The sequence below is a fragment of the Callospermophilus lateralis genome, chromosome 3 (assembly GCF_048772815.1).
Source record: "Callospermophilus lateralis isolate mCalLat2 chromosome 3, mCalLat2.hap1, whole genome shotgun sequence".
Taxonomy (NCBI): Eukaryota; Metazoa; Chordata; class Mammalia; order Rodentia; family Sciuridae; genus Callospermophilus; species Callospermophilus lateralis.
The window spans coordinates 123,673,784-123,700,807 of NC_135307.1; the positions used below are offsets into that span (position 1 = coordinate 123,673,784).

At 38.3% G+C, this 27,024-nt stretch overlaps 1 protein-coding gene across 2 annotated transcripts in view; it reads left to right on the top strand.

Moving 5' to 3' along the window:
* Positions 1-27,024, top strand: part of Gabrb3 (gamma-aminobutyric acid type A receptor subunit beta3) — a 220,202-nt gene that overhangs the window by 140,089 nt on the left and 53,089 nt on the right. For both annotated transcript variants that reach the window (XM_076851271.2, XM_076851270.2), the window contains exon 4: positions 11,489-11,709. In XM_076851271.2, coding sequence (XP_076707386.1) covers positions 11,489-11,709 — 221 coding nt within the window. The remainder of the gene's footprint in view (positions 1-11,488; positions 11,710-27,024) is intronic.

Below are 27,024 nucleotides of genomic sequence, written 5' to 3' on the forward strand. Positions count from 1 at the left end.
CCCACCATAATGTACTGCCTCACCATAGGCCCAAAAGCAATGGGTCAACTGACTATAGAATGAAACTTCTAAAACTATGAGTCAAAATAAATCTTTTTCTCTCAAAAGCTGATTTTCTCAGGTTTTTTTTTTTTTTTTTTTTTTTTGGTCACATTAACAGAATTCTGACTCCAACATTCCTGGAAGGTGTTCAGGAATGTGAAATGAGGAATGGTCCTTTCTCCCAGTTCCTTGGTTCCTGATTTGGGAGAATAAGTAACCATTTCTTAAAAAGTCTCCAGTAGGATTCCAACTCCCAATTAAAGGAGGCTGCAGAGATGACATATAGTGAAAAAAAATTCTTATATGAAGGGGTCACTTGACTATAAAATTCGTTTTTCTAAAGATTTAGTGGGGAGGCGTGGGTAGGAGGTGACCCTTGTAGCACAGGAAGGGTGGCCCAGGTTATGATCAGCTGCAGCCATTAGGCCAGACAAGGATGGCTGATGGTATTTTTATTTTTATTAGTGTTATAGCTATTATGATTTCTGCTTAATTTTAAGCTATAATTTCAAAGTAATTTTACAGCAGGATAAAGCTTTTGAAAGATCCAGTGACCTGATAGATTTATGGAAACAAGACTGTGTCTGGGCTGTATTTGGATATTGGGTAGAATATGGAACTTGGTACTTGACAGCGAGGGATGGAACCTCATTTAGAGATTATGAAGAATTCTAATGTGTGAGGCTGTGTGTTTCTTAGCCACATCTTTTCCTTTGTAATTTGGTGTGGAATAACATGTTTGGGTGCTTTTACAGTGGGTGTTGGAGGGGCATCTTTCAGGGGTGACTGTCTTTACTCTAGGATGAAGGAAGGGAGAGTAGAATTTTCCAATGGCCTGTTCTGAGTCCAGCATGGTGGGGAGCATTGTTGGCTCAGTTAATGGCTAGAACACTTTTGTAAAATGAGCATATTCACCTCATCTTTACACAAGAGGTTGCTGAGAATCTGAGCAATTAGGTAACTTCCCCAAGGAAGGCACATGGCAAGGATGCCAACCATGCCAACCCAGTGATTCTGTCACATCCTGTTCCACCACACCCTGCAAAGCTGGTGAACCAGCACCTGCTCCTGCTGGAGAGTCTATTTAGCTAAGGGTATTTCTCTTACATCTTCCTGATTCCTTAGCTTGAGTTTGTCCAACTTCTTCTGATACTACAATTCATTTTTTGAATGTAGGTCAGTACAATTACTTTGCTTTTCAAACTTGTTTAAATCCGAAAAATCTCTGCAGTATATTTTCATACTTGTAAACAAACTTTTTGGAAACAATTCCTATCCTATTCGAATTTTTCAGATGGCTGTAGGGAACTAGGAGACATATCTATTTTCACCACCTCTTTTAGATTTCATGCAGCAATAACTAGTTCATCTTATGAATTATTTAGTATTTAGATGGATAAATGAAAGACATACTGTGACCATTTTGGTAGGTAAAATGGATATAGGAAGATTGAAAACCTCAGTGACTTTCTTCCCCATTTTCACACTCTCCCCCTTGCAAATATGCAGAAGTATACATTTAAGGAGCATTTCACTGATACCTCCAAAGCTTTGCCAAAATAAATCTCTTCTTAAAAATTTATTTTCTCAGGTATTTTTTCATAGTAGCAGAAAGCCGACTAACACAGCCCTGGAAGATGGTCAGGGCTTAGTTAAATGCCCCTCAAATATACATTTCTCTTGCATTATTGTACACTTATGGCCTCATCACATTGTGGCCTTTCTGATGCTAAAAATTCAGAATATGTAGCAGGCAGTCTTAGCAATTAACAGAGACTAGACTCAGGTATGAAGTGTGTACAGGTGAAAAAGGGGTAATGCCTTTCTTGCCCATGGTAAGGCTCATGGCTGATATGTCTATAGCAAAAGACAGGTTAACAAAAGAAAAACAACAAATTTATTGGACTCTAGATTTACATAACACTGGAGTCTTTAGATTGAAGACCCAAAGTCCCAGGGTGAACTGTCCCTTTTTATGCTTAGACTTGATGAAGCATAGATGACTGTAGAAATATGATTGGATGAAAAGAATGTGAACTGATAGTAATAGAGGAAGGGAAACCATGGACGCCTAGAATCTAGCCTCTCTTTGCAGCATTCCTTCGTTCTGGTTATGGGGTAGAACACTTTCTGAGATAGGGCTTTTCAGACCTACAATCAAAAAAAGGAGGTCAAAAAAATTTTTTTGGTGAGCTTTTACACCGAAAGATGCTGGGGGGGGGGCGGGGGGGATGTGGAATTAGAGTGATATTTTTGGTTTTTTTTTTTACTATTTGGAGGAAAAGGGGTTCTGGTTTCTATGACTCACTTTGGGGAAGAGGAATTCTAGTTTTCATGGTTTGCTTCTGAGGAGAATGAGGCGGGTAGATGGGAAAGCTGAGAAGGTCAAAAAGAGATATTGCTTCTGAGGTCTTCACTTTGGGGTATCCTTCTCTGAGCCCCAACAGGTGGGCTCCCCTTGTTTTCCAGGTCAATAGGAAGCTAATTTGATACTTGGACATTTTGATGATAAATCTTCTCTTAATTACGCTAATTTTCTTTAGTTCAATTTTATGTCCCACTCCCCATGCCCAGATTGTGAACTACCTGTCGTGTCTTCCTTATCTTTGGATGCCAAGCCTCCAGCAGGTCTGTTGGTCCATGAATGCTTGGAACAAAAAGGAAGAAGGAAGAGAGGGAAAGAAATATATGATTAGAATATTAAACACTCATTTTAAAATAGAGCAGATTGGAATTTTCAAAATGCATTTTGTTAGTAGAAATGGCATAATTTTCACAGCCTAAATTTAGTTGCAGGAATGCCTGCAAAGGAAGTCCCCACCACCTAATGCTTATGTAAGCTTCTCTGAACAATTTCCCGTCTTCCTGGACCTAAGAACAACTTACCTGCAAGGTTTGGTACCATAAACTTTGCTGAACCAGATGCAAATGCAGGTGTCCTGTGGTTTTTCACAGCTGCAGTGAAATATTTAAATTTGGTTTAGAGATTGTATTTCTTTCTCAGAAATGGCAAATTTTTCTTCATTTCCTGTGCTGAGGAACTAAGTCAATTACTTAATTTCAGAATAATGAGCAATATTTTCACTTACAAATAGTACGCTTGTCATTTTAATGTGATCAATGCCAAGAGATTTGTACAAGAAGGAAGAAACTTTGTTGTTTATATTATATTCCAGTTACTTGTTTATATATTATATTCCAGTTTTTTATTTGTCCTGTTGGTTGTTTATATATTATATTCCAGTATAATTGAGCTGCTTCAATTATACATCTAAAGATGAGTGGAATTTTTATTCTGTTCTTTTGCTATTGGTATTGCAACTTGTATATTCTTGGGAGATTTTGAAAGGACAGTTACTTGTGCATAAATGCCCGATTCGTGGGTGGCTTATGTTCAAGAATATTTGCTCCCCACCCACAACTAGCAGGGATCCTGCAGCTAGAAGAGCTTAGCAGTACTTTCCTCAACTGCCCAGGTGGATCTCCCACCATCCCTGCCCCTTCCTACTGCTACAGAGAAATCCTGGTTCCTAACCACAGAACCTGGATTAATCCTGGTGCCTCACTCAGGAACTACATCTTTAAACTTTTACAGAAAATAGTGTTTTATAATCTGGAGCAAAACCTAATAACCATTTTGTCATATTTGTTTGAATGAGGAAAAAATTGCAGAAAGACAAATGATTTACCAATCACTGGTATTGCCACCACTCTGTGAAGACATGTGGAAGAAAGTGAGATCGTGTGTCCCTTGAAAGTCAGTGTTTCCTGTTAACTGATTTGATACACAAACATAAGACAACGAGAGAAAGAAGACCTGTGGTTTCTTTAGATCACCAAAGGGCTGTATGATTTCTAAAAAGAAGCCCAGAGGTACAAATGATCATGGATTCAAAATGATTTTGTAAAGTTCTTTTTAAGAGAGAACCTTTGTTTTGATTACTCCTTACTTGAACCTTTCTTTTTCCTGCTAATCCTAAATACTTCAGAAAGTTTTACAAAACAGAAAGGGATTGACAAGACACTCTATTATCTACTGATTTTGATGATGTACTATAGTTTAAACCAACCATAATTACCTGAAATAGCTAATAGACATGCAGTATAATCCAGAGATTTCCAGTTCTCAGTGGACTAAAGAATACTGGATGCAGATACACTTGGGTTTTCCACCTCACTGCCCGAGCTCTTGCACTGGGATTTGAATCTCAAAGCTACAGTGTTCACAGGAACCCATTCAGGTGTACACCAGATAAACCAGGAGGTTTTCCAGTAGGGACAACACTTAGACACAGCTGGACCTGGGAGAGCAGAGGCCCAGAGGGGTCTCAGCATGTGTCCTGGTTCAGGATTCGCAGACCACTTTCAGGGGCCAATAAGACTGAAATGGTACAGTCTATACCACTAGAAATCTGGCCAAGGATCCCAAGAGACCAAGGATGATGGCAGTGTGTAGGCTTCCCCAGCAGTGTTCCCTGGTGAGCCTATGGGTTTGGACTGCTAAGTGAACAGAGAGGTCTTGAGGTAGAGAAGTTCAGGAGGTGGGAGGTCTCTGCCTTTACTAGATACTTCCAGTTATCTGGTGTCACCCTGATTTCAGTGTTGGCTTGCACCTTAACCCAAAGCCAAATATTCTGAAGGTAGACAGGTCTGTTGAGATGCCTGCTGGCAAAATGGGCAAGTCAGTATTCATGCACGTTGCACTGAATGTGTCACTTAATTAACTTATAGGTGAGATGTTTTAGAATGCTCCAAATGGTATAAATCTCAACCCTTCCTCAAACAGTAGCCTTCCATAATCAAGTTACATCAAATTATAACCAAAATAAGTTTGGTAAGGCTAGAAGTTGAACTAAAGTTGAAAAATTTGGGGTGTTGTAAGGAGTGGAGCATTAGTCCTCTTCAGTCTGTAGGGGTTCCCCCACAGTGGAGGAGAACTCTGCATCTTCTGCACACAGGTCCTGGTCTCCACAGTCCGATCAACAGCTGCTATTTCTGTAAGCTCTGACCTTTTCGACCGGTACCCCCCTCCTTCTGCCAACACATTGTCTAAATGTGCTGATATAGCTGGTTGTGCCACAGCCAGGAGTTGGTGCCAGGAGACAGCCTGTCTCATGCTAGTGCCGGTTAACCTAATTAGGCCCGCCCTCCCAGTGCAAGGTTCCAGGAGTCTGTGCCCACCGCACAGGGAGGGGCTTGATGCTCAGGCCCTCTCCCCTACAGAGGCCACTCCTCCCCTGGGCTGCCTCTTCCCTAAGCATCCTGCCCTGCTCCTCTGACTTTTACTATCAACACCCCCCACCACCACTTCCAGGTGGATCCTGCTTCTCTTGGTGTCCCTCCCTTCCACTCCCCATCCATCCCTGCCCTCAGCTCCTCCCTGCTCCCTACTCCCAGTGCCACATCCTTTTCCACTCCGTCCTCCTAAGGCCCCTGCCCAAGCCCATTCTCAGTTCCTCCCTGAACCCCACTGCTCCCCACTCTGTTCCTCTGTGATGTAGGGCCCCGGGTGCTTAGGCCTCCCCTGTGAAGGACAGAAGTGGGAAAGGAAGCTACATTTAGGACTTCTGCTACTGTGGGAGAGGCTCTTGGTGTCTCAGGGAGTTCAATGCCCCCGGGTACCTGAAGACCCCACCTTGTCCCCATGCGAATCACCCACTGGAAGGGAGTGGAGCCACCACCGTGGCATCACCACCAGAGCACTCACCAGTACAACTGGTTCTGATTTCCAGAACCGCGAGAGCCTCCGAAAGCTCTGCCTTGGGGGACTGTCATTTCAGGATCTCTGCTGTGCTCCCTTCTTTCTCTCTAGGGGTTCCCTCCATCTGGCTGCCTTGTTTTGCGGGGTGATCATCCTAGGGAGAAGGGGAGGGTCTCAGACGAACCTGTGGAGCCACCTCTTTCTATGCCTTGTCCTCTAGCAGCTGGCTTTGTGAAGACAGCTGTGATGTTAGTGACTATCAGGACCTACCTTGTCCAATGTCCAGACTCATCACCTTTTCCTCAAGGTTTAGGTTGTATAATTATTTTTTTCCAGGAAAATGGCCTTGGTTGTCTCACCCAGAAATAACTGATTTTTGTGACTTCTGTATCACCTCATGTTTAGTAATGTACTTAATCCAGATTGCTTTTAGATTGCTGATACCTGCAGTATTTTCCTCTGGTAGATGGCTAATTCCTTAGGGCAACAAATTGCATTTAGTTCATTTGTACCTCCCAGATGGTAGGCACTTAACAAATATTTACCAAATGACTGAATAAATATCTGAATAAATAGATATATCCTGTGAGGGACTGGCAAAAGAGAGGGCTTTACCAGCAAAATTGGTAGAGTTTATGGGCTGAGTCAACGAACAGTATTGGGTGACTGTCTCATTTGGTGTCTCCTGGCACCTCCCCAACCCCCTTCCCAGCCATCACTAGGCACACTGGCAGCAGGGATCTGTCTCATGCTTTACCAGGGTGGCTTGCCTGGCTGTTCTTTGAATGGCCTCACCTTTGCTAACCATTTACTATCTGTAAACCCAGGTATCTCCTGAGTCCACCTTGAGTTTCTAGGTTAAAGAACAAAAGCTTAATTCTCTATCTTCATCTTGTCTTCTGCGAGGAGTCCAGTGTCCTTCCTTTCATCCTCCACAGCCAAGATTCTTCTTAATTCCTGGAGCTTTTATCATGTCAAGGTGTCTTCTGTTGCTGGGAATGGCATGGCCTCTCCTTGTGACTGTGCTCTTTCCTTTGATCCAGGCCACATCACTCCAAATGTGAACATTGGCAGCTTTTCCAGGATCCTTTGGGAAAAAAAAAAAAAAAAAAAAAAAAACTTCTAAAAGACAAATGTGTACAGCAGCTGTGCTGATATTTGTGGGGACAGGACACATTGAGGGTGCCACGCTTCTCATTTAACCTGAGGAATACCTCAGCGCCTTGATCCTCCACACTCTAAGACCATTGCAAGCATCACCCCCACTAAATAAAGCTCATTTCACTTTATTATGCAGAACTGCTTTTCTCCCCATCCTTTAGGGTGTTAGCCCTTGAGAGAGGTGTATCCAACTTCAAATCTCATTTTCTCCAGTTACTTGTACTTAAAAGGGTTGGGGGATAAGCAGAGGAATAACAAATCAATTCTCTAATTTTTTATTTCCTCTTCCATTTGGGTTAGTAATAGTAATAAGAATAATGCATGCTTTATATTTAATGAGATGGTAGGGTGGCTGGGAATATAGCTCAGTTGGTAGAGTGCTTGCCTAGCATGCACAAGGCCCTGGGTTCAATCCGCAGCATCACCAGAGAGAGAGAGAGAGAGAAAGATGGTAGGTAGTATGAGGCCTAATGTAATATTAGACAGGAGCAGAACACATCGGTGGATCCCTCCTGAGCTCAGTGCATGTGACATTGGAGACACAAACTTCTGACCCAGTGTTGAGAGGAAACAAAACTGAGGCGAGTGAACACCAAAGTACAGACAAGGCTTCCATGGGGAAGGGGGGCTTCACCTGGAGGAAAAGGGAAACAGCACTGATTGAGGGGGAAGTCAGACTGGCCCACAAACAAAGGAGGGGTCCAAGATTTATTCATGTGTGGGGATTGCAGGGTAATCTATAATTTGGGGATTTTTTCCCACTGGTCATGGGAATGGTTTGAAAAGATGTTTTACTTTTAATATTTTTTTAGTTATTGATAGACCTATTATTATGTATATGAAGTGCTGAGAATCAAACCCAGTGCCTCACACATGCCAGGCAAGTTCGCCACCGCTGAGCCATAGCCCCAGCCTCTCAAAAGATGGTTTTGTATCTTGTGTAACATCCTGGCCTTGAGGAATGGGTGGTTAATTTATCCCAGGAACTTCCCTTCTTAGTGCCACCACCTAGCACAAACATCTTGGCCTTGTGATAATGTCAGGCTGCTGGAGCTGCTGAAGTAGTACATTGGTATATACGGAAAGAGACACATGTGAGGCTTTTAACAAGTAAGAGGTTAAGGGACCAGGAGTTTGCCTCCCTCCTTCCCTTTTGTGGTGGTCCCCAACCTTTCATTCCCTCATCCTTAGAAACATTACAACAAAGGCTTCCTGGTTTTAAGGATGTACCCAGTGTCCATGGCCCATCAGATTGTTTGGACCATGGCCAGGGGGTAGGGAAAAAACACTGTCATACTTCGGATAGGTAAAAGGTCATGAGTTAAGGCTTGGCAGTGTATTTGCCCTTTTCCCCCATCATGGTCTCTAACTGTCTTGCTTATCAATGCACATCACAAGAGGCAGCAGCATGGCTTCTTGTCAGTAAAATCTTCCATTCACTGCCTGGCAACTGTGCAAAGTAATGGGGGGAGGCGTGGACGATTCTACCATCCCCTGCCTTTTATCTACCAGTATCAGAAGGGGAAAGAAGTGGGCTACTACTGATGAGCATCACCATGGATGTAATTGTTGGTATCTTACAAGGCAGAGCTGATGCAGTAGGTTTGGACTTGAATACTATTTTTTTTTTCTTCTCTCTATTCCCTATGCTCTTCCCCACAACCCACCCAAGTCATATCAGCAAATGCAGAATACCTAAATGAGGTGCTGCTGATGGTGTGGAGAGCGACACCATCCAAAATAAAACCCCAGCCCGTCTCCCAGCACACACTGTTGTATTCCTCTTTCTCATGGAAAGACATGTGCAGGCCTCTCTGAAGGGGGCTCTGTCAAGAGTGCTAGACTTCATGACTCAGGGGCCAGGAGGTGGGGCTGGGAATTAAGGAAAGAAGCAAGTGAAACTCTTTTGTTCCAATAAGAAAAGAGTTTGGAGGTTTATGTTCAAACAGGAAATCCTTTAGCTGCCACTGCTGATTTGTTCCCATCTTCTTTATGCCACCATGACTTCATACGATTTAGTTAAAGGCCCTCCCCTCTGTAAGTCAGTGGTGATGGCTGGATGAGACTGTGCACTGTGGAGTTCCACTCTTTACCTGATGTTCTACTTGAACATTTTATCTGTGAACTTTCCAGGACATGACTAGCTAGGAACCCTCCTCCCACCTGTTCTCCCCTCTTTCCTACCAACAAGCACTTTGTGCTTCACTCTGGACTCCTTACCACTTTCTCTTTTACCCATTGACAGTACCTTTGCCATCCAGATTTTGTTTTCCCTGCTTAGTGTTTTAAGATATAGGTTTTACCCTTTGGATATGGTGAGTCCCACAGATCAGGAATCAGCTGCCCTTGGCAGGATAGCTGGTTCCTCTCAGTTCCTAAGAGGAGGGGAGACCCTATACCCTGTGGAGCCACACAGACACTGGGTGGCGGGGGAGGTCAGGAGGCGGGGGAAAGGGGCAGCTATAGGAAAGGACTTTATTGTGGTTTCTCTGGGAAGGAACAAGGGAAATAGGGTAAGCAGGCTCAGTATTGGAAATCTTAGTATTGGTAATTTCTCTGGGGCATACAGACTTTGGTCTGTATACCTTGGTCCTGTGGGGTGGTGAATAGTGGCCTGGATAGTACCTCGAGGGTCAGCAAAGCCCCAGACATTAAAATATCAGAATACAGTAAACAGAGACACATGACTGATATACTGGATAGAATCACTTTTCTATCCAGAAACTGTCATTGGCTTTGACTGGCTGCAAAGCTAGCATTTGAGTCCACTTTCTGGTCACTGACTTGGAGTGCAGCGCTGCCCACCACTCCATGAGCCCTGTATTCCAGCAAAACAGCACTCTTCAGAGATCATTAGTACTGTAAATGTGAGATGCCCAAGCATTTTTTTTCATGCCCTCTGCCTACTAACTAGCTAAGTGAGACCTATGTTTAGAGCCAACTGCTCTGTGAAAAACTTTAATTGGAGGTGGGGGAGGTGGTGAGCATCCACACAAGTAATGGCAGGCACAGAACTCTGCCCATGAAGTACCTGGAAAAAAGTTTCCCCTTTCTTATCATCTACTCAAATGCTACCTTTCCTTCAAGGTGCAAATAAAACCTCTCTTACTTCATTTACTATTTTTTTTATCTTTATTTTTAATGGCACTGAGGAATGAACGCTAGTCTTTGCACATGCTAGACAAGTGCTCTACCACTGGCCATACTGCCAACCCCATAGATAAAATCTCTTAAAACTCCAGGTTGCTGAGTGCGGTGGCACATGTCTGTAATCCCAGAAGCTCAGGAGGCTGGGACAGGAGAATAGTAAGTTCAAAGCCAGCCTCAAAATGGCAAATTGCACTAAGAAACTCAGTGAGACCCTGTATCTAAATAAAATACAAAATAGGGCTAGGGATGTAGCTCAGTGGTTGAATGCCCCTGAGTTCAATCCCTAGTACCAAACAACAACAACAACAACAATAAAAATACTCCAGCTCATTTGGATTTCCTTGCCTCTCTCTGTTCTCATTATTTTGGTCTTTACCATTTTAAAACATATTGCTCAGCATGTATGAGTTCTCTTACTTCTTCTTGCTGTGCTTGACTAAAGACAAGGTTGACATCTGATCTTTATCATTTTCTAACCTTCTATACTCACTGTTGAGAGCAGTAATAAATAGGTGTTCTTCAACTAGCCACACCCAGAACTGCCTGGTAAGACAGCATAAAGAGTATTGGATGGGCTGTGGGAAGATGTTCAGGATGAACTCTTGAACTGATTTTTTTATCCACCTCGCACCATCCATAAAGTGAGGGTATTTGCAGACATGACCTGATAGGGTGTGGATTCAGAAAGCACCCTGCCTGGAACAGAGGAGACTTTTTCTTCTCTGACTAGAGAATTAACATGCATGCCTTTGATTTTTCAGCTTGGATCTTTAAACAGTGGAATTTGGAATGTCTTGTGACCAAATTTTCAGACTTGATTATCCAGAATTGAATAGTGATTGCCAAAATAAAAGAAAGAATATATATATATATATATATATATATATATATATATATTGCCCACATCTTAATTACAACATCTTATTTGCCCTTTTACCATTTTCTTCTCACTGAATCACCTGCTTGCTGAGAGAAAAAGAGAGAGAAAGAGAGAGAGAGAGAGAGAGAGAGAGAAGAAAGAGCTCATCTGTTGTGGGTGGTTAAAGCACCTGTCTGCCCTAGTGGAAGATAGTGCACTTAGGGGAATGATCAGATTCCCCGCCAGCACCCTGATTTTATGGTTTTTTCTTCTTTTTTTCTTTATTTTTTTGTGGCTATCTCTTAAAAGGCAATTTGTCTACTCTGCTTCCTAACTAAATAAAACAGACCATTTATATGCATGACACACATCTGTTCATATACTGTACCCATTAAACCAGGTATTTGCATTAACAAGGAAACAACCACTGCTTCTCACTCTGCCTTAAAATGATATCTATTCCTCCTGGATATTCATTATAGAGCTTGGATTTCAACCTCAATGTGGCCAGTCATGGAGGAATTACACCTATGGATGGGCAGCAACTAATCTTTCTTTTCTTTTTCTTCCCCCAGGATTATACCTTGACCATGTATTTCCAACAATATTGGAGAGATAAAAGGCTCGCCTATTCTGGGATCCCTCTCAACCTCACCCTTGACAATCGAGTGGCTGACCAGTTATGGGTGCCCGACACATATTTCTTAAATGACAAAAAGTCATTTGTACATGGAGTGACAGTGAAAAACCGCATGATCCGCCTTCACCCGGATGGGACGGTGCTGTATGGGCTCAGGTCTGTCTGCCTTTTCAGGGACAGTTTTACAGTTCCATGGTGCATTGGCATTGAATTGCTCACTTGAGATGACTATAGTAAGTGAGGCTGTGTCCTCATATTAATTAGGAAACATGCATGAAATACTTTGAGCTTTGCAGAAAAAAAAAATCTTATCACCCCAATATTTGGGGCATTACTGTTACTATAAATAGTCATCAATTGCAAAGCAGCCTCCTTGAGTGGATTGTATATAATTGGGTTGCCATATCTAAGAGCACAAATTCCCCTAGGATAGGATGGATTTCCTCTATCATGGCCACAAATGCCTGTAATTAATATTGCCCTGACATACCAGAGGTTTTAATAAAGTTTTTTTTTTCTGAAGCTATTTGCACAGTTGCAAGATTATAAGGTATATTCTCCATGGAGTTTTATCGAGGTGGTGCCACGAATATTTATGGGAATTACTAACTGAGAGGCTTCCTGATGAGAAATCTCTTTCTCTAGGTCTTAGAATGCAATCACTCAAATCAGGAAGCCAGGCTGCCTTCCTGAACCTAGAGGAGGACCTGAGCTTCCCTGGTTGCTCTGGAAACCAGGAGACCTTCCCAGGGTGTTCCACTACTGCTAGGGGTTAATTCTTTTGAATATCACTTTGCTAAATGGTGCTCTTAAAAACCTTTGGTCTCTTGCTTTGATTTTGCACTGATTTTTGTTTTGTTTTGTTTTGTTTTGTTTTAGAGGAGGAATAGTAGTAGTAGTAGTAGTAGTAGTAGTAATAGAGTGTATGTGTATGTCTCTTTTTCAATCTCCTCACCTAAAAGTACCTCTGAGGCCTTCTAGTAGTGGTTCAAAGTTCTGAGTTAAACACCTGTATAAATTGGAGTCCAGGGTTTTCTAATGAGACTCCAGAAGCTCAAAATGAAATCATAATAATATGTATTGAAATTCACACCACTGTGACTTGTAGTGCCTCAAGCTAAGTAAAGTGAATTACTTAAGATTGCCTTAAATAGGAAATGACTTTCTCAAAACTATTCTACTACAGAGGAAGTTGGGGTTTCCACCAAATCAGACTTTTTAACTCTAAGAGAAAAAAGCAACATGTGTAAACCAAGCCATGGTGTTATTTTGTAAAAATAATTCACAGCTGGTTGAGGTGGCACCTGCCTGTAATTCCAGCTTCTCAGGAGGCTGAGGCAGGGAGACTGTGAGTTCAAGGCTAGCCTCAGCAACTTAGCTAAACCTTTTCTCAAAATGCAAAATAAAAAGGGCTTAGGATATAGCTTGGTGGTAGAGCACCCCTGGGTTCAATCCCTAGTACCACATGCATACAAATAAAGAGTCTAGCCTGAGGTTTCTTTGAAAGGTCTTCCACATTTTATACTTTCCCGCAAAAAAAAAAAAAAAAAATGAGAAATGTGGTTATAAAATTATGGAGGTTCTGACAAGTATATCTTTTGTTAAAACTATTACCCAGAAGTCTTGTGAACATTAAATAATGAGTCCTTTACCTTCCCTGTAGTTCCCAAAAAAGATTTAAGCAGAACAAACCAGTAGGTATGTGTGAATGGTACGCATGCGTATGTGTTCATGTATGTGTGTAGTGGCGGGGAGCAAGAAGCAAATATCAAAAATTAATCTTCATTTTTGATCTTTTAAGCCAAACTTGCTATTTGAGTTTGCTCCATTTTTATTTCTGCATTCTTCATTTTCATACCAGAAGAAGAGTATGTCAGGATGCCTTTGTTAAAAGAAGAGAGCTTGAACTCTTTTGGGATAAAGTTTTATAATATTCATGAAAGTGCTGTAGTAAGTTTCCAAATTTCATTTCAAAGTGTTGGATTTAACACTACAAAACAGGGATGAAAAATTTTGTCTCTAACATTTGCCCTGTAAGTTTATATGAGAAAATTAAATCATAATGGAGTAATAAGCTATGGGAAACTTTTAGTAATAGATTTTGTACAGTGACCTAACAAATAATTATTCTAGTCAAGTTTACATCCATTATGCCTCTCAAATAGCCTCTTAAATTAGAAAATGGATCTCTAAATATGTAGCTATTTTATTTAAATGTACTCTCAATATGTGCCTTAGATATTTATTTTGAGCCTTATGTTTCTGAAATAATTCTTCAGGTTTATGTGAACCTGGATAAGCTGTCATAAAGAAACTCTCCACCATATTCTTCATGTGTTCAGCTCCATACTGTCATCTGACTTATTAGAAACTGGCTATTATAGAAATTTCTGCCTTGATATTTTTTAAAATTGTTTTAGAGATTAATTTGAACTTTTGGACAAAAATCACATTGATCATTCAAAATACTGATTATTTTTAATAATTCATATATACACACATTCATTCTATGCTATTCTCTATAAACTTTGTTGATATTTACGTATAATACAAATTTTATGTTTGTACAAACACAACACACACATATCATGGTTTTTGATTAAAAAAAAATAAGGTGTGAGTGCTCACGTTGTTGGGCCACCCTTTATCCTATCTTTGACCCAAAAGCTGACTTGTCTTTTTGTTGTTTTATTTGCTGAATCATGTTGGTGACCTGGCAAACCAGGGCTGGGCCAATGTAGGTAACTCAACAATATATTGTAAATAAAGTATAGATACTCCTCAACTGGCAATACAGCTGTGTTCCAAAAAACTTTACATAAATTTAAAATATTATAAGTAAAAATGCACCAAACGTCCTAACCTATAAAACTTCCTAGCTTTGCAACATAGTCCTGTTGTAAAGAGTGTCAGTGGCTTCCCCTCTTGATTCCACAGGCTAAGCAGGAGCTATGGCTCCCAGTCACTACCCAGCATTACCACAGTCTCAGGCTGCATACTGCTAGCCTGGAAAAGGATCATAATTCAAAATCTGAAGTAAGATATCTACTGAATGCCTATAGCTTTTGCACCATTGTAAAGCCCCCCCCAAAAAATGTGGATCAAACCATCTGTCAGGATCATCTCTACTGTGGCCTGAGCCTGGAGGAGACTGGGCACAGTTGAGAACACCAAAGTTAGACTCTCCATTCTGGAAGGATTGTATACACTGGGGTTGCTACTGCTCTCTTCCTTACAAAATGCTCCTGAGGAAGAAAGCTCCTTTGGAACAGAGATTGCTTTATGGCTGGCTATGGGTTTGAGTTGGATTGCCTGAATTTCTGAGACCTTAAGGTTGGATTCTTTTCACCACTGATACTGTGCTTGACCTTCACCCTCTCTATCCACCAGTAGCATGAACTGTTAAGTCATTCTCCACTTAGCTCTTTTGGTCTCCACTTCCTGTACATGCCCAGCCTTTGCAGTACCAGGATCAATGAGGACTTTTGCTTTATCTGGGACAGATGAAGATCTTTGGCTGTGGATGAGCCATCCACGACGTAGGTTCATACGTCAACTTGGCCTTATTCTGGGAAATCATTGATCCTTAACTCCAAGGACTCCAGAGTAGTCCCAGACTGCTCACGCAGATGTTTGAGAGTGATTGTGCTCATTGAGATAAAAGGTTATTGTAAATCATGAACCATTTTTTTTTTTCCTGAGTCTTCTAGCCCTTTCAGCTTGAAACTTTGGCCCATACTAGCTTATGCTTACCACTTGAACTTAGCTGATCATGATGATGAACCAAACCTCTGGCAAAGGCCCAGCTCACCATGGGAGGCCAGAGGATGGTCTGCATAGAGCCCATTACCATCCTAATGCAGAATATAGCTTCTCTGAAGGTTCTTGGGCAGTAATACCCTTTAAGGGATCAGGAAGCTCTCTGCTAAGACTCATGGGCCTTACCCCGGTCTACACCACAGCTGCTCTGTTTTCTGCTGCATGGAAATTTTCTGCTTTCTTTGAGAAGGGGGTGGTATCAGTCCCGTATCATTTTCCTGACCTTCATTTTTATTTCCTGATCCTACAATGTCATTGAATGTCTCACTTTGTGCCATTAAGCATGTTTTATAATGTGGTCTGTTTTTTTTTTTTTTTTCATCTGTCTGCATTCATTTCTCTGATACTAAAAGTTTGGCAAGAGGGTTGCAAATATAATTTGATTTGCTCCCAAAACACCTGGGAGCCTTAGGTTAAGTGATCTTCATCAAAACAAAGTAATTCTTATTTTGCCTGAAAAGTTTATTGCAAAATCTGATGGAAAAAAATGTATTGTAATGTTCCTGCTTGATGTTAAAAATTGCTTAAAATTGTTAAAGTTGCCATTCCTAAACTTAAAATGCTGGATGCAACATTAAATTGAAACTAGAACTTACTTCAAAAGATTCAAATTAAGTCGTCTAATGGGCTTAGGTAGCATCTTGTTCCAAAACTGTATTTTATACAGTCGTTCTGCTCAACTACATTTTTGTGTGGCAAAAAGGATGCAAGCTCAGGGGACATTTGGGCACACATGACTGAGTGCAGATGTACCTAACTCCTAAATACCCATTTTGTCACCATCTCACAATTACTTTTATGTAACTAAGTAACATATTGATTAATTTCTTTCCAGAAGGGATTATGTCAATTTATATTCCCACCAGCAAACAAGCAATATCTTAGTGTTAGGATTCTGACACTTGGATTGGGATTTATGATTATTTAGGTGAATGTAAATAATCTATCCCTTTTCTTCATCTCTCAGGACTGGAGAAAATTCCTTTTGTCCCTTTAAATTCAGATTTGTACATTTCTTCCCCCAAACCCAGCATGTTCCTTCTTTCCTTCTTTATAAGGATTTTGCATTTTCTCTTCACACTTCCTCCTTTACTCTCATTTGATGATGTTACCTCATACTTTAATTGAAAATACAGTGATTTCTTCATCTTCCCCTTACAAAAAGGCCATCTCCTAGGCTTATTTCTCACTCTTTACCTCCTGTCAAAATTGGAGAATGCGTCCCTGACCAGTTCAACAGTCAGTTTCCTTCCTTGGCATCCTCTCCCTACTCAAGAATCCCGATTCTAGCTCTTCCCTTGTTAAAATGATTCTCCCTCATCATACTTCCACGATGTGAACTTTCTTCCCACTCCTCAGAAACATCAAGAATGTCCCTGTCTCAGTGCCTTTGTACATGCTCTTGGCTAGATGTAGATACTCTCACTAGATATTCATGTTTGACATCTTTATAATGTAATCGTATAGTTGAGATCTCACTCTCATAAGGAGAGCCCTTCTCTAATGAGCTCTTGACTTTCTATCACATCACATTCTTTGATTTTATTACAGGACTTATCCATACTCCACGTTATCCTGTCAATTTATTGCATGTTTTCATCCATGATGATGGAGAGCCATATGAAAATCGAAACTCTTTGAGAGCTGTTTCCATCTTATTTATTATGGTATCATCAAAATCTTGAGTATGGCTGAGTATAGTGCATGCATGTAATCCCAGTAGCTCAGAAGGATGAGACAGGCGGATCTTGAGTTCAGAGTCAGCCAGCAAATTAGAGAGGCCCTAAGCAACTCAGTGAGACCCTGTCTCTAAATAAAATATTTTTTATTTAAGTGCCCCTGGATGCAATCCCTTGTACAAAAAAAAAAAAAAAAAAAAAAAGATCTAGAGTGTATAGTACTGCTTGATTTTTTAAAAAGGAATATCATGGGCTGCAGCTGTAGCTCAGTGGTAGACTGTTTGCCTAGCACATGAGGCAGGGGTTTGATCATCAGCACCACATTAAAATAAAATAAACTGTCCGTCAACAACTAAACAAATTTTAAAAAAAAAGAAGTATCACATACATGAGGGTTAAATTAGAATTCCAATTCTTTCTGTAATACTTGTATTTTCGTATTTTATATTTAGAGTTTCACTTTCTAAAAAAGTATCTTGATGTAAGAATTGCAGGAGCTATTCAATGTTTTTCTCACATGGCTAGTTCTTTGTCCTAAGTCTTACCAGTTTACTCTTTCATAGGAACATTAGAATCATATTTTATCTAATTCCTTATAATATAGCTTGATATTTGTTGGAATTATGCTCATTAAACATTAATTTTGGAAGATCAAAAACTGTGTGTTCATCCTTTCCTACATGAACATTGCCTGTCCACATTCATTCTTTGTTTATGGCTTTTCGTGAAGTTTTTCTATTTTTTCAACTGACCACCCTTTCATTTCTTGGTACATTTATTCTTATTTTTAAAAATGTGATTCCATAAAGAATGAGATCATTTCAGTTTATTTTTCTAGATGTTTTTCTCTGGTATGTGAGAAGGCTATTGATCTCTATGTTTATAATCTTTATGTTTATAACTATTTTGATGTATGCATCTATCCAAAATCATATCCAGCAAGGAAAATCTGCTTTTCTTTCCAACAGGTTAGTTACTCTTCCTAAGGATTTTACTTTTAAAATCATTGTTTATAGTGATATTTTTAAAATTTATTTATTTATTCTAATTTGTTACATATGACAGCAGAATGCATTTCAATTCATAGTATAAATATAGAGCACAATTTTTCATGTCTCTAGTTGTACACAAAGTAGAGTCACACAATTCATGTCTTCATACATGTACTTAGGATAATGATGTTCATCGCATCCCACCATTTTTCCAACCCCTCCTTCCCCTTTGCCCTATCTAAAGTTCCTCCATTCTTCCCATGCTCCATCCCCCACCCATAATCCCCATTATAAATCAGCATCCACATATCAGAGAAAACATTCAGCATTTGGCTTTTTGGGATTGGCTTACTTCACTTAGCATAATGTTCTCCAATTCCATCCATTTACCTGGAAATGTCATGATTTTGTTCTCTTTTAATGCTGAGTAATATTTCATTGTGTATATATGCCACAGTTTCTTTATCTATTCATCTACTGAAGGTCATCTAGGTTAGTTCCACAATTTAGCTATTGTGAATTGTGTTTCTATATACATAGATGTGGCTGTGTCCCTGTAGTATACTATTTTTAAGTCCTTTGGGTATAAACCAAGGAGTGGGATAGCTGGGTCAAATGGTGGTTCCATTCCAGTTTTTCAAGGGATCTAAATACTGCTTTCCATATTGGCGGCACAAATTTGCAGTCCCACCAGCAATGTATGAGTGGAAATATCTCCTTTGTTATTGGATAGGCAGAATTAATATTGTCAAAATGACCATACTACCAAAAGCACTATACAGATTTAATGTAATTCCAATCAAAATCCCAATGACATTCCTCATAGAAATAGAAAAGACAGCCATGAAATTCATCTGGAAAAATAAGAAACCCAGAATAGCTAAAGCAATTCTTATACCAGACCTTAAACTACACTACAGAGCAATAGTAACAAAAACAGCATGTACTGGCACCAAAATAGACTTTTAGGTCAGTGGTACAGAATAGAGGACACAGAGACAAACTCACATAAATACAATTATCTCAAATTAGACAAAGGTGCCAAAAACATATTTTGGAAAAGGGATAGCCTTTTTCCCCAATAGCCTGGGAAAACTGGAAATCCATATACAACAAAACACAATTAAACCTCTATTTCTCACCATGCACAAAACTCAACTCAAAGTGAATATAGTGATGATTTTATCCTCTTTTTAAATAGTTTTTTAAAAACTTGTTTCCTGTTTTATATAATAATAGACAATAGTGTCAGCATTATCTCACTCTTCACTATAAGTAGATGTGCTTTTTGTGTCCCACCATAAAGAATGATTTGTTCTTTTAGTTTACTGTAGTGATTACCTGTTCTTTCATGTATGTGTGTGTGTGGGGGGGGTGAACAGAGAGAGAAAGAGAGAGAAAATTTGTTTCTGAAAATATTGTCATTGATTGAGATATAATGGTGAATAAAACATGTCATCAATTTATGGCATTTATATTCAAAACTAACTATAAATGAGATGACTGACCCTAGCTTATTTTAGATTACCTTAAAAATAGTAGAATTTGAGTTTATTATTTCAGTCTGTATTTATATGATCATTTTCCATATTTACTTAACCATAATTGTGATATTTTAATTTTTATTTTGACTTATTCTCTTTTTAATTTTTAAATTTTCATTGTAAGTTGAAAATTTATAATTATACATATTTATGAAGTATGAAGTACTGTTATGTTTTATGAATCAATGTTGAATAAATAAATCAGGCTAGATAACATAGCCTTCACTGAAAATACTTAATATTTTTGTGGTAAGGATGTCTGAAATTGCCTCTCTTTGCAATTTTGAAAAGTACAATACTCTATTATTAACTGTATTCACCAGGCTGTGCAATAGATCTCAAAAATAAATTCCTCCTGTCCAACAGAGATGTTGTACCCTTTGGCCATCATATTCTCATTGCCCTACCACTTAGCATCTGGAGACCACCATTCTGCTCTGTTTCTATGAGTTCAGTTGTTTTAGATTATACCTACTAAGACAGAACACACAGTACTTACCTTTCTGTGTGAGCTTATTTCATGTAGCTTAACACTCTTCAGTTCCATCCATGTTGTCACAGATGATAGAATCTTCTTCCCCTTTTTAAAGGCTAAATTTTATTGCTTTATGTGTTTATATAGCCCACTTTCTATAGCACACTTTTTAATCTATTCATCTATTGGTTGATTTAGTTGATACCATAACTTGACTATTGTGAATAATGTTACAATGAACATGGTGAGTGCAGACATCACTTTGACAAACTGATTTAAAATCTTATAGACAAATATCTGGAAGTAGGATTGTGGATCATATAGAAATTTTCTTTTTCTTTTTAGGTGAAGAAACTTCCATAAAATTTTCTATAATGGTATTTCTATTTTACATTGCCATCACCAGTATACAAGGGTTATCTTTTCTCCATTTCCTTGCAAATATTTACCTTTCCTCTTTTTTTTTTTTTTTTTTGATGATAGACATTCTGACAGGCATGAGATAGTATCTTATTGTGGTTTTAATTTTCATTTCCCCTAGTGATTGGTGATGTCAACATTTTTCATATATCTCATTTTCATATGTATTCTTTTGAAAAGTGTTTGTTGGGATCGTTGCCTGCTTTTAATAGTGTTTTCTCCTTGCTCTTGAGTTGTTTGAGCTCTTCATATATTTTGGATATTAACCCCTTATTGAATGAATGGCTTGCAAATATTTCCCTCATGTAGGTTGTCTCTATGTACTTTCATTATTATGCTGTGCAGAAGTTTTTAGTTTGATAACCCATTTGTCTGAGCTTATGTTACCCTCATTTTTTGAGTTAAATCCAAAAAATTCTTATCCAAACCAATATAAAATCCCAACATTTTCTTTTAGTAATTTTATAGTTTCTAGTCTTATCTTTAAATCTTAAATCTATTTTGAGTTGATTTTTACATATGGTATGAAATGAGAATCTTATTTCATTTTTGTCCATGTGGATATCCAGTTTTCCCAACACCTATATTGAAAATACTAACCTTTTGCTATTTTTTTTATACTTGGGGCCTTTGTTGAAAATCAGTTGTCTGTACATACACAGGTTCATTTCTGGCTCTCTATTTTTTTCCATTGGTTGATGTGCCTTTTTTTTTTCCAACAGCATGTTGCTTTAGTTACTGTAGCTTCTTATTATCATGTGCTATACATCATTTTCTTTAGTTCTTTGGGATTTGGGGGGCATTCCATATGAATTTAGGATTATTTTTTTTCTATTTCTAAGAAAAAGAATATTAGGATCTTGATTATTATTATGTTTAATATGTAGTCTTTTTTGTGTGTAGCATCATGGTTTAGATATGAGGCATCTTCCAAAAGCTCATGGGAGAGACCATGCAAAAAGGTTCAGGTGAAATGATGGAATTGTGAGGGCCTAAGCATAGTCAGTACATTAATCCACTGATAGAGATTAACCCAGTGGTAACTACAGGCAGGTAGGGTGTGGCTGGAGAAGACAGCTAATTTGGGATGTACCTTTGGGGGTCTGTATTTTATCCCTGGTGAGGGAACTTTTTCTCTGCTGTCTTGTGGCCATGTCCTGAGCTGCTCTTCTCCTCCACATTCTTATCCATGATATTTTGCTTCATGTTGGGCCCAGAGCATTGGAATCAGTGACAGCTCTGCCTGAGGCCTCTTGAAACCATGAGCCCCAAATAACCTTTTCCTCCTCTACATTGTTCTTGTCAGGTCTTTTGTTCACAGCTATGAAAAAGCTGACTAAAAAAAGGCAGTATGGGCATTTTAACAATATTAATCTCTCTAATCTGTCAACATAAGGTACTTCCCACTTATTTATGTCTTCTTCAATTGTTTCATCAACATTTTATAAGTTTCCTTGTATGGGTCTTTCACTACCGTAGTTAAATTGACTCCTAAGTTTTTTTCCCCCCTTTTTTAGTTATGGTAAATTGGATTGCTCTTTTGATTTTTCTTTCTTTCTTCCTTTTTTTTTTTTTTTTTTTTTTTTGGTGTAGTTCATTAGTAGTGCATAGACATGCTCCTCATTTTTTTTCTGTTGATTTTGCATTCTGCAGTTTCAGTATATTTGATTTTTAGTGCTACCAGTGTTTTGGTACAGTCCATGGGAATTTCTATATATAATATGTCATCCATCAGCAAAGAGTGATAACGTCATTTCTTCCTTTCCTGGTTAAATACTTCCCCTTTCTCTTGCCTAACTCCTTGCCAGTACTATGTTGAATAGAAATGACAAGAGTCTGAACCCTCATGTTCCAGATCTTAGAAGAAAGGGTTTTAGTTTTTCACCATTGAGTATAATGTAGCTATAGGCTTCTCACATGTGGGCTTATTGAAGCACATTCTTTATATATTTAATTTGGTGACAATATTTTATCATGAAAGGAATTTGAATTTTGTCAAATGCTTTTCTACATTTAATAAGATACTCATACATTTTCCCTTTAGTCTGTTATGTTAATGTAATGCATCACATTTACTGATTTGCATATGTTGAACTACCCTTGCACCCCAGGGATACATCCCACGCGATCATGGTGGGTGATTCTTTTACTTGTTGTTGAATTTGTTTTGCTAGTGTTTTGTTGAGGATTTTTACATCTGTGTTCATTAAGGATAATTGCCTTTAATTTTCTTTTCTCCTAAATGTTCTCATCTGGTTTTGGTATCAGGGTCTCATAGAAAATGTTTGAAATTAGTTCCTCCTCTTTGATTTTTTTTTTTTTTAAGAATTCTACTAGATTGACTAAAAAAAATGGAAAAGATATATATATAAAATCAGAAATGAAAAGGGGGTATTACTACCAAATTAGATATCCCAGATGAAATCTACAAATTCCTAGAAACACACAATCTACCAAAACTGAATCATGAAGAAAATAAAAAATGTGAGCTTCTCAGCAAAAAATGTTCTAGACCACATGGCTTCTCTGTTGAATTTTACCGGACAGTTAAAAACCAATTAATACCAGTTTATTAAAACTCAAACTTTTCCATAAAAATGAAGAGGAGAGTGAAGCCTTCCTTTACTGTTCTAGGAGGTCAACATTATCCTAATTCCAGTGCAGACAAAAACACTACAAAAATAGCAAGCCATTAATTCCTTATGAATAATAATACATGAATTCTTCAGCAAAAAATTCACAATTTGAATTTAGCAACATGCACCTTAACTAAGCAGGAGTGATGCCTAGAATGTAAGGATGATTCAACATGTGAAAGACAATCACTGTACATACCACAATAATAAAATGAAAGAAAAAAAGCATTTATGTTCATATCAATTGATGTAGACCAAATATTTGACAAAATACAATACACTTCCCTGATAAAAACACATTACGCCAGGAATAGAAGACAACTTCCTAAACATGATAGAATTGTATGTGGAAAAAAACCTATAAACTAACATCTTATTCAATAGTGAGAGGCTTAAATCTTTTCCTCTCAGATTAAGAATAAGACAAAAATGCTTGTTTTTGTTATTTTTGTCAAAATTGGAAAGGAAGTATTAAAATTACCTGCTCACAGATGGCATAAGTTTGTATAGAAAACCTAAAGATTACACACACACAGACACACACACACACACACACACACACACAGTCTCTTATCCCTAAAAAAAATTGAATTTAGCAAAATTGCAGCTTACAAAATCAATACGTAGAATTCAGTTGCACTTCTATATAATAATAATGAACAATCTAAAAAGAAAATCCAGAAAGCAACCCCATTTATAGTGGTGTCTAAAAGGACAATAACATTAGGAATAAATTTAGTGATGGAGTCAAAAGTCTTGATCACTAAAAACTATAAAACATTGTGGAAAGAAACAATTTGAAAAAAAGACATTGAATAAATGGAAAGGCATCCTGCGTTTATAAATTGGAAGATTTAATATTCTTACTGTGACAATGTGGCCTGGCACTATGGCACATGACTGTAATCTTAGTGGCTTATAAGGCTGAGGCAGGAGGATTGCAAGTTCAAAGCCAGCCTCAACAACTCAGCAAGGATATGGCTCAGTGGTTAAGTGCCCCTGGGTTGAATCCTTGGTACCATTAAAAAAAAAAAAAAGACAGTGTTGTCCAAAGCAATCTAGATATCCAACACAAAAATCCCAGCAGCAACTTTATTTGTTGAAAAAAAAAAACCCACCTTAAAAATTCATGAAGAATCTTAAAGTATTTCAAATATCCAGAAGGGTCTTGTAAAACAAATTTGGAGGTCTCACATTACCTGATTTTAAAACTTACTACAAAGCTATGATTATCAACACAAACTAGTATTAGCAAAATAATAGACATATCATCCAGTGGGATTGCACAGAGAACCCAGAAACAAATTCTCATTTTTGACAGGATGACAAACTATTCTGTGGATAATTGACAGTCTTCAACAATGTTGCCAGGGAATACTGAAAATCCACATGTAAAGGAATAAATTTAGACCTTATTTTTTAATATATCAAAAAATTAACTCAAAATGGACCAAAGGCCCAATCCTAAAAGCTAAAACCAGTTTTGGATATGACACCAAAAGCATAACAAGAAAAGAAAAAATATATAACTTGGACTGTATCAAGGGTAAAGATAGATGTGCATCAAAGGATCAATCAACAGAATGATTAAATAACCTGCAAAATAAGAGAATATATTTGTAAGTCTTACATCTAATTAGGAGTTAATAGAAAGTATATAAAGATCTCCTGGAAGCCAACAATAAAAATCACAGTTCAAAAATTGGCAAGGTACTTGAATATACATTTCTCCAAGGAAGATACAGAAATAGCCAGTTAGCACATGAAAATATGTTCAACATTGTTAGCCTTTAAGGATTAAAAATCAAAACCACAATAAAATACTATTACACAGACATTAGGATGACTATTATTTTAAAAATTGGAAAAGAACAAGTGTTGATGTTTATGGAGAGATTAGAACCCTTAGAGATTACTGGTGTGAATTTAATGTGGTTCAGTCACTGTTGAAGTGGTATAATGGTTCTTTAAAATTTAGACATAGTTACCAGATGATTCAGCAATTTCACTTATAAATATATACTGAAATAAACAAAAGTGACTCAAGGAGATATTTGGACATTTATATTTATTGTAGCATTACTCAAAATAGTCAAAAGGTAACTCAAATGTCTATCAACAGATGAATGGGTAAACAAAACGGAACATTATTCAATCTTAAAGAGGAATGACAAATGCTAAAATATGAGTGAGCAATGAAAACAACACAATAAGTTAATTCAGCCAGGCAAAAAAGAACAAATATTGCATGATTCCATTTATACAGTATCTAGAAAAGGCCAATTCATAGCAAGAGAAAGTAGACAAAAGAAAACCAGGGGCGGGAGGCAGTGGGTAATGGGTGTTATTATTTAATGGGTTTAGTTTCCATTTGGATATTTGATGATGATTGCATAACAGTGTGAATGTACTTAGGGCCACTGAGTTATACAATTAAAAATTGCTAAAATGATACACGTTATGTTACATATATTTTATTCCAATTAAAATTTGTTTAATGTTTCATGTTCAACTTTTTATGTTTTTTGATTGCTCAAATAAAACTCAGTTACATACCCATTTCATTTCCTTTATATCAGTCATTATCTGTTTTCAAAGCTTTGTTCTCTTTCTCTGCCTTTGTGGAGGTTTTTTAAAAGTTCTCCATCTCTTTTCTACTCAAAGTATGTTCCCCAGTTCTGCAGCAACATTGCCTGCAGACATCATCTGGGAAACTAGGAAGTATAGACCCACCCCACACATTGTGAATCAGATTCTGAATTTTAACAAGATCCCTCAGTGACTTGTATGCCCATTAACATTTAAAAAGCCTTCCATGTCATTAAATAATTTCCAGCACTGTCAGTTCTGTCTTTGTCTTCAGACACATTTCCATTCAACATTTGTGGCTGCAGTGGCTTGCATTCTTCTCTCTGTTACAGCTTCTTCTGTCTATCTATGCATTCATTTCAGGCTGTTCTTTAATTACCTTCCTCTGTTCTGGTTTTGAAGAGGCCATAGCCATTCAGATATTTTGGTAACCAGACACATATCTTCCAAATTGTTCAAATTTCATTTTCCATGCTTCCATATTATTTCATAGGATATTCTTGCTTTTATTCACATAGTGTTTATCCATAGGTGAGCTAGGTCTATTTGGACAAAGTGATCTTCTAGTGACAGTATAGATATGGTAATCTCATCCCTTCAGTCTCACCTTCACATTGGAGATTTCAGTCTCTAGGGTATAAATCTGAAGATCAAGTGAATGCATGCCATTTGTTATGCTTAGTTGATATTTACTTAGGGTATGTCTTTCTGACTGCTAGGTCAGGAAGTCAGACACGGTGTGTGGGAGAATTCTGAGTGACATTTTCCATCCCAGTGTGCAGGGCTTCCTCTGACTGTGAGGACTTCCTTCAAGGATCTGGTTCTCATGTGTAAGAATATATCGCCCAAGTCACTTTCACCCAGGGAGTTGTGTTCCCTAAGGTTAGAGAAAACAGAGGGATGGGGAGGGTGGAGGGAGCATGCATTATTGCTCTAACCCTGTCCAAAGGTACATTGTGTGCTGATGGAGATAGTCTTTAATCTGCACTATACAGTGACTACCAGCTAGTCATATTTGGCTATTGAGCATTTGAACTCTGACGAGTGTATCAGAGGAGTCGAATTTTTAATTTTATTTAATTTAAAATTTAAACATAGATTGTCACATAGGGCCAAGTGGCTGCCATTTTGGATAATACGGTTCTGGAAGTTATAGTCCCCAAGTGCCATAATTAGATCCAGAGAGTTAGGTTAGCTCAAAGTATTTTCATGATTTTTCAAATTGTTTTCTTCTTCAGAGGGCTGAACCTGTGGTATTTTCCTTAAGAACTTCTCAAATTCATTCACCCAGACAATTCCTTCTCTAGCAGGTGCTCT